This window comes from Phoca vitulina, unplaced genomic scaffold (assembly GCF_004348235.1).
Source record: "Phoca vitulina isolate PV1807 unplaced genomic scaffold, GSC_HSeal_1.0 scaffold12, whole genome shotgun sequence".
NCBI classification, from domain to species: Eukaryota; Metazoa; Chordata; class Mammalia; order Carnivora; family Phocidae; genus Phoca; species Phoca vitulina.
The window spans coordinates 4416020-4431874 of record NW_022589715.1 but is presented as its reverse complement, the minus strand read 5'-3'; the positions used below and the strand labels follow the sequence as shown (position 1 = coordinate 4431874).

General features: G+C 36.1%; 3 protein-coding genes across 6 annotated transcripts in view; 1 reads left to right on the top strand and 2 right to left on the bottom strand.

Annotated features, from left to right (window-relative positions):
• Positions 1-15855, top strand: part of PRKD3 (protein kinase D3) — an 86324-nt gene that overhangs the window by 49594 nt on the left and 20875 nt on the right. For all 4 annotated transcript variants that reach the window (XM_032410303.1, XM_032410304.1, XM_032410305.1 and 1 more), the window contains 6 exons: positions 3815-3892; positions 7272-7455; positions 8865-8988; positions 11223-11300; positions 12384-12660; positions 15529-15581. In XM_032410303.1, coding sequence (XP_032266194.1) covers positions 3815-3892; positions 7272-7455; positions 8865-8988; positions 11223-11300; positions 12384-12660; positions 15529-15581 — 794 coding nt within the window. The remainder of the gene's footprint in view (positions 1-3814; positions 3893-7271; positions 7456-8864; positions 8989-11222; positions 11301-12383; positions 12661-15528; positions 15582-15855) is intronic.
• On the bottom strand, positions 4721-6603 carry LOC116636016 (U6 snRNA-associated Sm-like protein LSm3). The gene has a single exon (XM_032410311.1). It carries the CDS (start codon positions 6421-6423, stop codon positions 6115-6117), a length of 309 nt encoding a protein of 102 aa, XP_032266202.1. The 5' UTR covers positions 6424-6603; the 3' UTR covers positions 4721-6114.
• The window catches only part of NDUFAF7 (NADH:ubiquinone oxidoreductase complex assembly factor 7), a 57580-nt gene continuing 53067 nt past the window's right edge, over positions 11343-15855 (bottom strand). The window contains exon 12 of the mRNA XM_032410307.1: positions 11343-11826. The gene's annotated coding sequence lies outside the window, so the exon portion shown is untranslated. The remainder of the gene's footprint in view (positions 11827-15855) is intronic.

Here is a 15855-nt window from a genome sequence, read left to right as displayed (position 1 = left end):
TGTTTATATTGGTTCAGAAATATATATATTTTTATATAGCTATTTTAATTATCAGTCAAAAACAATCACTTATTTCAGTGATTTCTATATTTTTGTGATATGAATTAAGATACTTAAAAAGTAGGGGCACCTCAGTGGCTCAGCTGGCTAAGTGTCTGCCTTTGTCTCAGGTCAGGGTCCCTGCTCAGCTGGGAGTCTCCCTCTCCCTCTGCCCCTCCCTACCTCTCATGTGCTCTCTCTCAAATAAATAAATAAAATCTTAAAAAAAAAAAAAGTAAAGAGTCATTTTCATTCACCTTGTCAAGCTAAGAAAGAAAAAAGTAATTAAAACAGTTACTCTGAATAATTTGAGAAAACATACAGTTCCAAGAGCAGTATTCATTCATTCATTCACTCACCTGTTTATTTTCTACTTTGTTATATTAAAACTTCAAGGCAGCTTGAAAGCATATATAAAATATAAGAAAACATAAGTTAATAAAAACATGAGTAGGCAGGAGGGCACTTGATGTAAGGAGCACTGGGTGTTACATGCAACTGATGAATCACTAAATTCTACCTCTGAAATTGATAATACACTATATGTTAAGTAACTTGAATTTAAATAAAATCTAAAAAAAAATCCAAAACCATGAGTAGGAGTACAGAGAAATAAAAATGCCTGCCATTCGAAGGTACATACTTGCTCAGGCAGGCCACAAATTTGGCTCTACGTTTTCAAAGTGAAAATGGAAATCTTGTTATTGTCACAATTTGTAAAACCTCATGAGATAAAAAGCACATCAATTATTTAAGATAAATGGAATATATTAATATCATATATCAATTTTTCTAGGGCATTTCATTTAAAAAGACCGTGTTCTTTAATACAAGTTTTGTCACCCACCAAATTATTAATCATGGGACTTTTTCTTATAATGACCTTTACCTAATGCTATTGGTATGATACCCAGAATTTTCTTGAATCACAAGGATTACAAAATCATTCTGAGTCAGGACTTGAAATTATTTTTATCCAGAATTTGCTGGTAGGTGTATTTCCAAGGTAGAAGGTGGTAGTAGACAGTAGTTATAGCAGTGGGTCTCAATTTTGGTGTCACCTTAAAAATACTTATTAAAACACATTTCGCAGCCCCACTCCCAGAGCTCCTAATGTAATGGGTTTGGGGTAGGGTACAAGAATTTGCATTTCTAACAAGTTCTTAATAATGCGGATGCTGCTGGTCTGGGAACCACAGTTTGAGAACTTACTGAGTTACACGGTAGTATTGAACAGCTTATACCTGACACTCATCTGCAGTACTATCAACTCTGATGTCCTTGCAGGCTAAAGAGAACCATACATAAAGGTGGGAGATCTTGTGCATGAGAAGCTCAGTCCTTCCATGTAAGGCTGTATGGGAAAGCCCTTACTAATTCCTAATAAAAGCTTGTAGAATCCCAGTCTCTCTTTTGCATATGCACCAGGCCCCAATAATTAGGAACTCAAAGTAAGTGCTTGACATATATTGGAAAAGTAGTCAGCCTGAGAAACTTTTCTTTCTCAGGAAAGACGAATGTTAGGTAACGGAAGGAAACATGGAGCTGCCAGTAACATTTTGGCAATGTGTCATACGAATAGTATTAGCTTCATTAAAGAGATAAACTGAGCCCTGGTAGAAGTGGGGAAGATGACGGCAGAGTAGGAAGAACCTAGGCTCACCCGTCCCATGAATATAACTAGATGATAACTATCAAAGCATCCTAAATACACCAGAAATCTACCTGAAGGCTGTAGAACAAACTCCACAACTAAATGTAGAGAAGAGGCCACAATGAAGAAGGTAGGAAGTGCAGGACACAGTTTAGAGGAGAAATGGATCCTGGTTGCTGCAGAAGAGAGGGGAGCCACAGAGAAGGGCAAGAGAAGAGCACTCAGGGGAATGCACAATGAGAATGCTTCCCCGTCCATTGGCTTGGAAAGCAAGAGGGGTTAAATTTCGTGGGTTCTTGCAGCCAGAGGGGCTTCAAGCCTGAAGTTGTGTCAGTGGACTGGACTCCGAGAGAGTCCAGAGGCATCAGGGAATCTAGAGGCATCGGGGCTGCTCTTGGCGAAGCAGGCACACAACCCCAGGGACACACAGTGTGGAAACAGCGATCTGAAGAGTGCCTGGAGCACACAGTGAGGGGATTATTGGCTCTTCTCAGAGCCTGCCCCTGAGAAGCAGCATTTATGAGAGACCTCTCTGGGAACATGGGAGCTGGCTGGCACCATTTCTCTCCCCTGCCAATCAATGGTGATAGATCAGTGGAACAGAATAGAAAACCCTGAAATGAACCCACAACTATATGGTCAGTTAATCTTCAACAATACAGGAAAGAATATTCAATGGGAAAAAGACAGTCTCTTTAACAAATGGTGTTGGAAAATTGGACCATTCTCTTTCACCATATACAAAAATAAACTCAGAATGGATTAAAGACCTAAATGTGAGACCTGAAACCATAAAAATCCTTGAAGAAAGCAAAGGCAGTAATGTCTCTGACATCAGCCATAGGAGCTTTTTTTTAGATGTGTCTCCTGAGGTAAAGGAAACAAAAGCAAAAATAAACTATAGGACTATATCAAAATAAAAAGCTCTGCACAGCAAAGAAAACAATAAAACTAAAAATCGGCAACCTGTGGAATGGGAGAAGATATTTACAAATGACATATCCCATAAGGGGTTAGTACCCAAAGTATATAAAGAATTTATACAATTCAACACCCCAAAAATGAATAATCCAATTAAAAATGGGCAGAAGACATGAGTAGACATTTTTCCAAAGAAGACATACAGATGGCCAACAGACACATGAGAAGATGCTCAACATCACTTATCAGGGACATGTAAATCAAAAGAGATACCACCTCACACCTGTCAGAATAGCTAAAATCAACAACACAAGAAACAAAAGGTGTTGAGGATGTAGTGGAAGGGGAACCCTCTTGTACCGTGGGGGGTGGGAATGCAAACTGGTACAGCCACTCTGGAAAACTGTATGGAGGTTCCTCAAAAAGTTTAAAAGAGTTAAAAGTTAACAATATGATCCAGCAATCCCACTACTAGGTATTTATCCAAAGAATATAAAACTGCTAATTCAAAGGGATACATGCACCTTATGGCAGCATTATTTACAATAGCCAAATTATGGAAACAGCCCGTGTCCATCAGTTGGTGAATGGATAAAGAAGATGTAGTGTATGTATGTATGTACACACACACACAATGGAATATTAATCAGCCATAAAAAAGAATGAAATCTTGCCGCTTGCTAGATGGAGCTAGAGAGAATTATGCTAAGTGAAATAGGTCAGTCAGAAAAAGACAAATACCATATGATTTCACTCATGTGGAATTTAAGAAATAAAAACGAGCAGAGGGAAAAAAAAGACAAACCAAGAAACAGACTCTTAACTGTAGAGAACTAACTGATGGTTACCAGGGAGGGGGTGAGCGGTTGGGGGCGTGGGGTGGGGGGTGGTGAACTAGGTGATGGGGATTAAGGAGGGCACTTGTGATGAGCACCAGACATTGTATGGAAGTGTTGAATCACTATATTGCACACTTGAAACTCATATTACACAATGTTAACTAGCTGGAATTTAAATTAAAACAAAAAAAAACAGTCCTGAGGAGTTAAATACCTGTTAAGAGGTGTCATAAGAATTTGAAACCAGACCTTTATTCCCAGACTTGAGTTCTTAGTAAAGGAAAACTTTAAAAAGCCTCTAACCATATCTGATACTGCCTGACTTATTACATAAATTAATAAACCAAATACTTGATTTCAGATTGTAAATTCAATTGCCATAAACGCTGTGCATCAAAAGTACCAAGAGACTGCCTTGGAGAGGTTACTTTCAATGGAGGTAAAATTCTTTTTCTTAATTTCCATAAAAGATCAGAGAAAGTCACAATTCTTTTGTGTATTATCTTTGTATAAGATTATATTTGCATATTTTATTTTACTTTGTTTCTTAACTTTGCTTTTTTTATTTAATAAACAAAAAGCAGACATCAGCTATGGTACACTTTTATTAGTCATTATGCCTTCCCATTTTTCCTTTAACCCACCTACCACTTTGTAGTCTCATATTGCCGGTGGTGCTGCATATTCTCTTCCATCTTAGACAAAAAAGACTTTAACACCCTGCTGTTATCCCTAGAGGTTTTCATAGTTCTAGTACTTACTGACTGCCAGGCACTGTTCCACACTCTTTACGTATATTGACATTTAACCTAAGAACAGCCCTTTGAAAAGGTTAAGTACTTACAGATGAGTAAACTTGGGCACAAAGACATTAAGTAACTTGCCCAAGAAATGTAGCCAGAAACTTACAGCGTTGGGATTTGAACCCACATGTTCTGGTCCCTGAATCCACAGTCATTAGAACACATTATACTGCCTCCCTGTCTGTTTCTCCATCAGTCATTCCCTAGACATTTCTCCTTGCGTGCTGTTGTGTTGTTTTGTTTTTTTTTCCTCATTTCAAGATTATATTAATTGAAGTGATTACCTTTTTGGAAGGAAGAAGTAATGATTCTAAGCATAATTTTTCTTTAACATTTACATGACTGGTAATAATTGAATGTAAGTAGTTCTATAGGAGGAAAAGCATAAGGAACGGAAATTAAATTTTATTTAAAATTAAATTTTATTTATTAAAACTTTAATGTTTTCTTTAATGGCACGTTTTTTATAGTTGCTGTTTAACACCGTTGATAGCGTGATTGGTTTTCTCATTTGGGTTACTCTGAATAAATGTAGTTTTTCTATAGACCAAAGTCTTCTCTAGATTTATGGTTCATGTCTTTTTGCACTTTTCTACTGTTGGATAAATGGGTATCAAATACTATTTATATTGATTTTACGGTACATTTGTATACTAATGAGTTTGAACATCTTTCATATGTTGACTGGTTACTTACAGTTTTTTCCCCTGTAAATTACCTGTTCACATGTTTTGTCCATTTTTCTGTTTGTTATTGATTTGCAGGGAGTTGTTGATAATTCTACCTAATAATTCTTTGTCAGTTATACTGGACACAAAATACCTTCTGTGTTGTGGCTTATCATTTTTTTAAGTAGCTTTATTCAGATAGTTTTTGTACTTTACACATTTAGTTTATTCACAAAGTTAGGCAGCCATCATTACAGTCCAGTGGTGGGACATTTTCATCACCCTGGTCACTCCCCACTCTTCCTCACCAGCCCCTGGCAGCTGCCGTCAACTTTCTATCTCTGTGGGTCTGTCTATTCTAGACATTTCATATAAATGAAATTGTATAATGTGTAGTCTTTTGGGACTAGTGTCTCACATAGCTTAATGTTTTCAGGGTTCATCCATGTTGTAACATGTATCAATACTACCTTCTGCTTTGTCAAGAATAACATTCCTCTGCATGAATATACCACATTTTATTTATCATTCGATGGACATTTGAGTTGTATCCACTTTGGGGCTATGATGAATATTGCTATGAACATTTGAGTACAGTTTCTGTGGACATACGTTTTCATTTCGCTTGGGCAGATATCTAGTTGTGGAATTGTTGAGTTATATGATAACTCCATGTTTAACATTTGGAGGAGGACTGCCAGACTGTTTTCCGGAGCACCTGTACATTTTACATTCTCACCAGCAGTGTGTAAGGATTCTGATTGCTCCGCATGCTCGCCACCACTTGTTATTGTCCGTCATTTTGGCTGTTGCCATCCTAGTGAGTGTGAAGTGATAGCTCATTGTGGTTTTTTTGTTTTGTTTTGTTTTTTATCAAAAAAGGAAACATCAAACTTAATTTAAAGGAAAAAAATCAGAAATTGAGAAAACAACAGAACAAATCAATTCCTGAAAAAAAGAGTTCTGCATCTTGGTGATCACATTTATTGAAAGGGTTGGAAAAAAATTAAAATGCCCTTTAGCTTAAGACTTTTTTAGTTATCCGCAAATCAACTCGTTTCAGGAGTGGAAGAATCCTTGGTCATTTCTTAATATCAAAATTTACGCAGGTTTCTCTTTTGAATGTCTTCTACATTTAAAGAGGCAATCATACGAAAGCTCCTATATTCCATACATGAAAATTCTTTGTTTCAGCCAACTCTTAATGGAGGGGCAACTAGTACAACACCATCTCCCCGGACAAAAAGCATTGGAATATTCCGTTTTGTTAATTTATATATCTCTTCGTATTTTTCCTCATCAATTTCTATAGTAGTCACAGTTTCTTCCACATCTCCCAATAGCATATTTAAATGCTGATCGTAAGCATGTAATCTGCCTCGAAGCTCTCTCTCATTTCTCATTTTCACATAAATTCGCTCATCCAGGCTGAGCCTGATGAGATCCAGGGGCTCTTCTACAGTGTTGGTAGTTTGTTGCTGATCCACATCGTCCGCCATGTTTCAAACCCTGCTCATTGTGGTTTTGATTTGCATTTTGCTGATGGCTAATTGTTACGCACATCTTTTCACATACCTGTTGGCCATTTTTACATCTGCTTTGGGGAATATCTATTATTCCTGTCCTTTCCCTATTTAACTGGTTATTTATTTATTATTGAGTTGTAAGAGTTCTTTAAATATTTGGGATACAGGTCTCTTATTTGATATATGTAAATATTTTTCCCCTTCTTTGGGCTGTCTTTTTACTTTCTTGAGGTATCATTTGTAGCACAAAATCAAGTCCAATTTTTTCTTTTGTCACTTAGGTTTTTGGTGTTCTATCTAGAAGGCTTTGCATAACCCAAGGTCACAAAGATTCACTACTATGTTTTCTTTTAAGAATTTTATAGAGTTAGCTCTTACATTTAGACCTGTGATCCACTTTAAGCTTTCTATTTGGTTTAAAAAAGAGGTCCAGTTTCATCTTTGTGCATGTAGATATCCAGTTGTACTAGCACCAGTTTTTGAACAGACTATTTATTCTTTCCCCAACAAATTGCCTTGGACCCTTGTGGAAAACCACTTAACTCAACAAACAATAGTGGTGGCTAATCTTTTACTTTGTTTTAATATCTTCTGTCATATGGAGATTTAAATTCTAATTAATCAAATTAATTTTCTGCCTTGTGGTGTGTGAATTTTATATCTTCCTCAAATACTACTTTACCTTGAATCATAAAGATACTTTCCTAGATTTTCATTAAGAGTTTTAAAGCTTTTTTCCCCACATTTCATATACTCTTTCTATTTAGATGGATTGATCTCCCATTAATATAAAACTCTGAATTCATTTTAAACTTTGCCAGAACCTTCCAGTCTGGGAGCGGATACAGATATACCAATGGATATTGATAGCAGTGACATGAACAGTGATGGTAGCCGGGGCTTGGATGACATAGAAGAACCATCTCCTCCAGAAGATAAAATGTTCTTCTTGGATCCATCCGATCTTGATGTGGAAAGAGATGAGGAGGCTGTGAAAACAATCAGGTAGCACATGTCCACGGATACAGGGTCAGTCCAGGCACTCCCTTGAGAAAGAATCTCTTTAAATGGAACCTAAAATGTAATTTAAAATCTAATTAAATTGTTGCTAATTCTTTTACATGCACCACAGGATTTCTGAAATAAATTATATCACTTACGCCATCCACTCAACATGGGAAGGTGTGAGAATCCTTGTTTTCTTGAAGAGAAAAACACTTTATTTAAATATAGTCAGGATGTGATATCTCCCTGTGGAGCAGCCACCACAAGGTGTCAGAATTGAACTATCAGTTAAAGCAACCAGTTGCTTCATACCAGCAGATTATTGGACGTTAGAAACACCAGTACGAATGTATACCTACAAATGTTGCACAAAGATGATGGTGATGAATTTGTGAGCAGTTAATTAGACTATTAGCACTTTGTAAAAATGCTATTGGATTATAAAACTTCTAAATATCCCCTTATGTTTATAGAAATTCAGTTTTTCTATATATACAGCTTTATAGGATGTACTACTTTGTAATAAAATGTTAATATTTTGGCAGGTTTTGGTTTTCATTGGCAACCAGGAGGAATTTAGAGAAAATGGATCATTTATCAATCTCACATGGCTGAGTGGTCATTCATTCATTTTGGCTTATCATTAGATTACAGCTATTACTATCATTCTCATTCTGAACTAAAATTTAATGTTTACCCAGTTCGGAGACTATCAAGAGAACTTACCTGGCTTCCTAATCATGAATACATCATAATTTAAGAGAATATATTTAACTGAGACTGAAATTGAAAAACCATGTGTTTTTCACACATACCCCAAATTGTTCTTTTCCTCTAGCTACGCTGTTCCTGACCCATATTTCCGTATTACCTGATTTGACTTGGTGCATTATTTATTATTTTTATTTTCTTGTTATCTGTAAATCATTTTCCTTTCAGTGTCTTCTACTAGGAAGACTTTTTGCTAACAACATGAATAATAGAATCTGACATTTGAACCATGTAAATTTGGGTATAGGTGTACTTACTTTTTACCTTGTTATGAATTTACTAATTAACCATGCTGCCTAGGGCAAAAGAAACTTTCTCAACAGCAATCCCAAATGAGACCCTCCCCCAGGCTTCATATCTTCCAATTAGGGAGGATTCTTTCTGCTCTGTGCATTGTTTTGTGTTATGACCCGTCAAAAAATATTGATGACAAATAATGAGGACTTGCAGTATTATCTTAGTCTTTTATAAATCAACTGTGTATCATCATAATGGGATTTTTTCTTAAGCTATTTCTCTAAGATATTTTGAAAAATTTTAGCTCAATTATCTTAAGGGTAATGAGTTTACAGTATTTATATGATTTTTTAAAAATTGAAATTATCAATATTTTATCATAAATTCTAAATGTTTTTTAGTCCATCAACAAGCAGTAATATTCCGCTAATGAGGGTTGTACAGTCCATCAAGCACACAAAGAGGAAGAGCAGCACGATGGTCAAGGAAGGGTGGATGGTCCATTACAGCAGCAGGGACACCCTGGTCAGTAACCACAGACATTGTAATATGGTAGTGAAACTTTGTTATATGCTTTACTTTATGCATTTTTAAAATCAAAATAATGAGATATATATTAAGACATTTTAGTAAACTGGAACTGTAGTTACGTTTGTAAAGAGTTTTCAAAAGGCAAAACTGAAATATTTTTACAAATTAGTAGAGCAGTAGAGATTCAGACAGTATCTGGGGATACAACACCAAATACAGAATCCGTGAAAGAAATAATTGATAAGATGGACTTCATTACAGTTAAATCTTCTGCTCTGCAAAAGACAGTGTCAGGAGAATAAGACAAACACAGACTAGGAGAAAATATTTGTAAAAGAGACGTCTGATGAAAGACTATTCTCCAAAATATACAAGGAACTCTTAAACCTCAACAGTAAGAAAACAAACAACCCAATTAAAAAATGAGTCAAAGACCTTAACACATACCTCACCAAAGAAGATACACAGATGGCAGATAAGCATATGAAAAGATGTTCCATATCATATGTCATCAGGGAAATGCAAATTAAAACAGCAGTGGAATACCACTACACACTGATTGGAATGGCCAAAACCTGGAACACGGACACCACCAAAGGCTGGCAAGGATGTAGAGCAACACATACTTTCATTGCTGGCGGGAATGCAAAATGGTATAGACACTTTGGAAGACAGTTTGACGGCTTCTTACAAAACCGAACATACTCTCACCATATGATCTAGCAGTTGCACTCCTTGGTTTTTACCCAAAGGATATGAAAACTTATGTCCACACAAAAACCTGAATATGTATGATTTCAATAGCTTTATTCATAATTGCCAAAACTTGGAAGCAACAGGATGTCCTTCAGTAAGTGAATTGACAAATAAACCATAGTACATCCATCCAGACAATGGAATATTATTCAGTACTAAACAGCAATGAGCTATGAAAAGGCAGGAAGGAATCTTAAATGCATATTACTAAGTAAAAGAAGCCAGTGTAAAAACTACATACATACTGTATGATTCCAACTATATGACATCTGGAAAAAGCAAAACTATGGAGACAGTAAAAAAGATCAGGGGTCGAGGGTAGGGGACAGGTAGGCATGAATACGCAGAAAGAACACAGAATTTTTAAGGCAAGGGAAACACTCTATAAAATACTCTGTAAAATATAATGATGGAAACCTGTCATCACACATTTGTCCAAACCCATAGAACATACAACACCAGAGTGAGCCATAACGTAAACTCTGGACTTTGTGATTATGATGTGTCAGTGTAGGTAACAAGTGTAACAGTTGTAACAAGTGTACCACTCTGAATGAGGATGTAGATAATGGGCAGGCTATGTATGTGCCGGGGGCAGGGAGTATATGAGAAATCTCTGTACCTTCCCTTTAATTACGCTGCGACTGAAAATGGCTAAAGTCTTCATTTTAAAAAATAAAGAGATATGTAAAAAAAAAAAAAAAAAAAGTCAAAAAACAAAAGCAAAGACACATGACGCACTGGAAAAAGTATTCTGAAGTCATAATTTAGACAAGGATTAATTTCATTATATGTAAAGGATGACAACAAATTCATCAGAAAAAGACCATAACACAGTCAAAGAATGGGCAAAGAATATCAGCAGAGTTCACAGTCAGGGAAATACAAATGACTCTTAAACACAAGAGCTTGATCTCATTTTTAATAAAAAGTACAATTTAAAATTTCACTGAATTACCAGGTTTTATTTATCAGTGTAGCCAAGATCAAAAAGTTTAGTAACATAACTACCTTAGTGAGAGTAAATAGGTACTCGTGTTGCTGATGAAACTATAAATTGGGTCAAATCTTATGAAGGGTGATTGACACTGGCAAGCAAAATTACATGTGTATATATCTTTTGAGCCAGAGAGCCAGATTAGAAATGTAGCCTATAGGTAAATTACGTATCTGCACATGTGTACCACGTATGTATTTGAGTGTGCATGCATAAAATTCTCTAAAAGGATTCCCCGAAACCTACTACCATTGCTTACCTGGAGCAGGGTGGGAGTAGGATGTGAGTGGTGGTGGGAGTATACTTGTCACTCTATATATCCTTCTTATATTTGCAGAATTTTGACCCTCATGAATTTTAAGGCTACTCAGAAATACAAACTTATGAATAGAAATGAAAGGAAAAGGAAAGGTACGGGTACTTTGGAGGAATCATTATTTTTATACCTCAGAGTTTTATGCCCTTTATTTTATAGAGAAAGAGGCATTACTGGAGACTGGACAGCAAGTGTCTAACGTTGTTTCAAAACGAATCTGGATCAAAGTATTATAAGGTAAAGATTCCACATTTTGAAAAATATGTACATTGAAATATTGTATTTTGAAAAATATGTACATTGAAATATTGTATATTTTCCAAATATTCAAATAATATTCATTAATTATGTTGGCATATATCTATTATGACTCTGCCTAATATCATGTATAGAAATCACAGTTAAGTTCCCTGTTGAAATAATTGTCCCACACCCCTCCATTTCACCCCTCACAATAGCCCTGCTACCCAAGGTTGTTTTTTGTTGTGAGTTCCTTTGGTTTTGGCCTACTTGTCAGGTTGCTACTGATTGCCTTTTGGACACTATGATTTAGATTGGGCAGTTCAGTAAGTCCCATGATCATTGCCTGTCCAGAAGACGCCAGTGTGGTATTTGGTGTTCCCCACTGGTCCATTTTATCTTAGGCCTGATTCCCAAAAGCTTCTTCTTCACCTTTGTATAGTCTTCTTTGCTTGGCTTGCTCCACACTTTGCTGTGTCCCAGACGGACACCAAACAAAATTGTAGGCTGTAGCAATTATATCCTTAAGAAAGAGAATAGAAACTAATGACTTGCTTTGATCTGGTTGGGTTAAGTACTTTTTTTTTTTGCGTTAGGAAGTGAACTACAAGTAAATACTTGTTACATTTATGGGCAGAACCAGACGGAATGCTTGAACAACCTATACTAACATTCTACTTTGGCTCTTATTTTTCCTTTGTTCTCCTCTGAGGGCTGTATCTTGCAGACAGCTGCTGGTAGAGAAGTAATTGCTGAGCTGATTTAATGACAATTAGAAAGTGACAAGTGTTGGATATAGTGGCAGTTACCCTCCACGATCCTCTCCTTCCTTGCAGTCTAATGACCTGCTGCAGGCCTGAAGCACTGGCTTAGTTATATTCCATGCTCAGCCTTCAGCATTGTTGGGCATGCAAATCATTCAAGGCAGATATTATCCTAAGACTTGACTATGTGTTCCATGTACCACATACTTGCGTTCATCTTAATGCATTCATTAGAAACGCATATCTCTGTTTAGTGTATTTGAAAATAAAAACAAAGATGTATTCATATCTTTTAATGCTTAATTTTTTACTTCAGGAAATTCCACTTTCAGAAATTCTCCGCATATCTTCGCCACAAGATTTCACAAACATTTCACAAGGCAGCAACCCACACTGTTTTGAAATCATCACTGATACTATGGTATACTTTGTTGGGGAGAACAATGGGGACAGCTCCCACAATCCTGTTCTTGCTGCCACTGGAGTTGGAGTTGATGTAGCACAGAGCTGGGAAAAAGCAATTCGCCAAGCTCTCATGCCTGTTACCCCTCAAGCAAGTGTTTGCACTTCTCCAGGGCAAGGGAAAGATCACAGTAAGCAATAAGCTTGTTGATGGCTTTTCTCCCCCTCTGGTTCTTAAGCATTTTGTGGGTGTGGTTGTGTTTCTGCATGTATTTTTTTTTTTTCTTTTTTTTAAGTTTTATTTATTTATTTGAGAGAGAGAGAGAGCATGAGCAGGGTGGAGGGGCAGAGGGAGAAGCTGACTCCCTGCTCGATCTCGATCCCGATCCCGATCCCAGAACTCCGGGATCATAACCTCAGCCAAAGGCAGATGCTTAACCGACTGAGCCACCGAGGCGCCCCTCTGTATGTATTTCTAATGCTCACTTTAAGCTTCATCTGTACTAACCAATATTGTTAGTTAATTCCTTTATATAGTTATGTTAGTTATAATGTATCCATACAATCCCCAGAGCTAGGTTCCAGAGTCAGTCTCCCTACATTCAAATCCTGGTTCTGCCAACCTGTTATATGATCTTAGGCAAAACCTTACCTCTCTGTAATAGTACCTACTTTATAGGCTTGTCAGCATTAAAGAAAGAGAACCAGTAAGGGATAGAACAGTGTTTGGTATCCATGAACTCTCATTGGATTAAGCAAACTTCTAGTATTTTGCTTCATGGTGGGATATAAACAGGTGACAAAGTATTATGGTTCACATCATACTTGTGAAATCTATGAAGTCAGAAATGCTGTTTTTCTTTTAACTGAATTAAAACATTCAGAAATACTAAAGAATTACTGAAACATGTTCTTTGTACCAACAAAATTTATAAAATAAAACCTAAATTTGATAAAGGATCAAGTGAAAGCCATGATGTGACTTTTATGCCATTGGTGTTGTTATTTATGGGGAAACATCATTCATTAGACAAATATATTTAAATCAAAATAAGTATCAACCAGTTCCTAAATGTACTTTATATCAGTTCAGCTGTATTATTTCATGCACCTATTCTTGGCATAATGCTAGGCTCTGAGCTAAAAACACAGAAATTAAGGGAGATAGGACATACAAACATAAGTGTTAAGTGGTAGCATAAGGCAGTAGAATGCAGAAATGAGTAATGCATTACTTGGGGGATGCAGATATGGATAGGAGGAGTAAGCAGAGACTTCATGATAGAAAAAATTTGATTTGAACCTTGACCTTGGATCTCAAGTAGGTTAGGATAGGAAAAATTAAAAGGGAAGGGGGGGGTAGTGTTACTCTAGTTAAGGAGACGGCTGTGATCAAAGGGATAAAAGTAATGACCGTGAACATGTTTGGTGTTTAATATGGATTCTTAGAGGATGAATTAGATGGATATTTACAGTGCTTCTTAAGTTTTGGGGGATTTTAGACAGAACTCTGATATCCTAATTAAAGCCATAGACCTTTTCCCCCAGAAAATAATACAGGGACATAAAGACAAATTTTATGCAGTACTGGACATAGGAACCTTCTCCATTCTCCAGCCCATCCATGGACCTCCTCCCTCTAAATAAAGAGTCTCTAAAAGCAGAATTGCGGAAGGGTTAAGAGTGAGGATGCTAGACAATGAAAGCATAGTCGCCGCTTACTGGCTGTGTGATCTTGGTCTCTGCGGTCGCTAATCTAAAGTGGGAATAATAATAAACGCATATAATGCACTTAGCCCAGTTCCTGACACGTGAGTAATACTATGACTGGGTTGTTGGCTGCTTGCTGCTGCTTCTGGAGTAGAGTTCTGGGAAGCAATAGAGAATAAAACTAGGTGGAGCTAGCCAGTGGAGGCCTTTGAAACACAATCAGTATTGACTTACACAGGAAAATGGAACAACTGAAAAACAAAGCTTTAGACACCTTAATATCGTCGATGCTGTGCCTTTTTGTTCATTACTATTTAATATTTGAGTTATTTAAAATATTTTAAGATTGACTTAATATTTTTAAATGCAGTCTTTGACGGTCATGTTACTTATTTTTGACATATAGTATGCTTACATTTTCTTGTTCTAAATTTTTATATTTGGGATCATAAAGGAAATATCACATCTTGTTTCTTTGAGTTCTCTCCGAGATTCTAGATGTTTGAGACCTAGTCTCTTACTTTCCATGTGGCCCTTTTCTCTTTTTTGTCAGTTACTTCCTTTGCTTACCAAAGTAATATAGACATATAAACTTTACAGTAATATGGAATATAAAATGAGAAAGTCCTTCCTGTATACTTGTAACACACCCCCTTATTCCTGCTCCTATATCTCCCCCCTCAGAAAACCATTATTAACAGTTTGGTGTATATTTCTTGGTTTGGGGAGAAGGGAAGCTGATATTATCTATACTGTATTGTTATATTTTTATTTTTACAAAAAATGTGGTCATACTCTGTTCTTTTTGCAACTTGCTTTTAGCCACTATTAATGTGTATCAGATGTATTTCAATGTCAGTATATAGATTTATCTAATTTATCTGATTTTTTACTATTAAAGTAATGCATGCTTTTTATGTTTTAGAAAATGCAGGCAGTATAGAAGTATATAAAGACTAAAGTCTTTGTTCCCCAACCCTTACTCTCATTCACGAGAAGTATCATATTTTCTTTGTTTTTAATTCAAATGCTGCTGCCTTACAACTTGCCTTTCTAACTTAATATGCCATGGATAGCTTTCTAACTCAGTATGGATAGCTCTACACCATTAAATGTTTAGATAGTATTTCTTTGTATGGATGTATCATATTTTATTTGACCAGTTTGTTGTTGATGGGTTGGTATTGTGTGTGTGGGTAAATTTTTTTAAAGAACATAATTATATTAACTGTATGTTAGCCAGTTTTTTAAATTTAATATACTGTGGGCATTCACATGTCAGCAAATGTTAATATTAAGTCATATAACAGTTTTGTTCTTTTCTCATACATCATCCTTCTGTTTTACAGAAGACTTGTCTACTAGTATCTCTGTATCTAATTGTCAGATCCAGGAAAATGTGGTAAGTAAAAATTACAGCTAAAATATGCAAATTGGGTAATTAAAATAGGTAAAATAAGATGTGAAAATCTTATTGGAGAAATAAGTTCGAGACAAAAAACAAACTTTTAGAATTAGAGAACAAACTGGTGGTTGCCAGAGGGGTTGGGTGGGGGGATGGGTGAAATTAAAGGGAATTAAGAATACATTTATCTTGATAAGCACTAAGAAACATTTAGAATTGTAAATGACTATATTGTACACCTGAAACTAATATAACACTGTATGTTAATTAT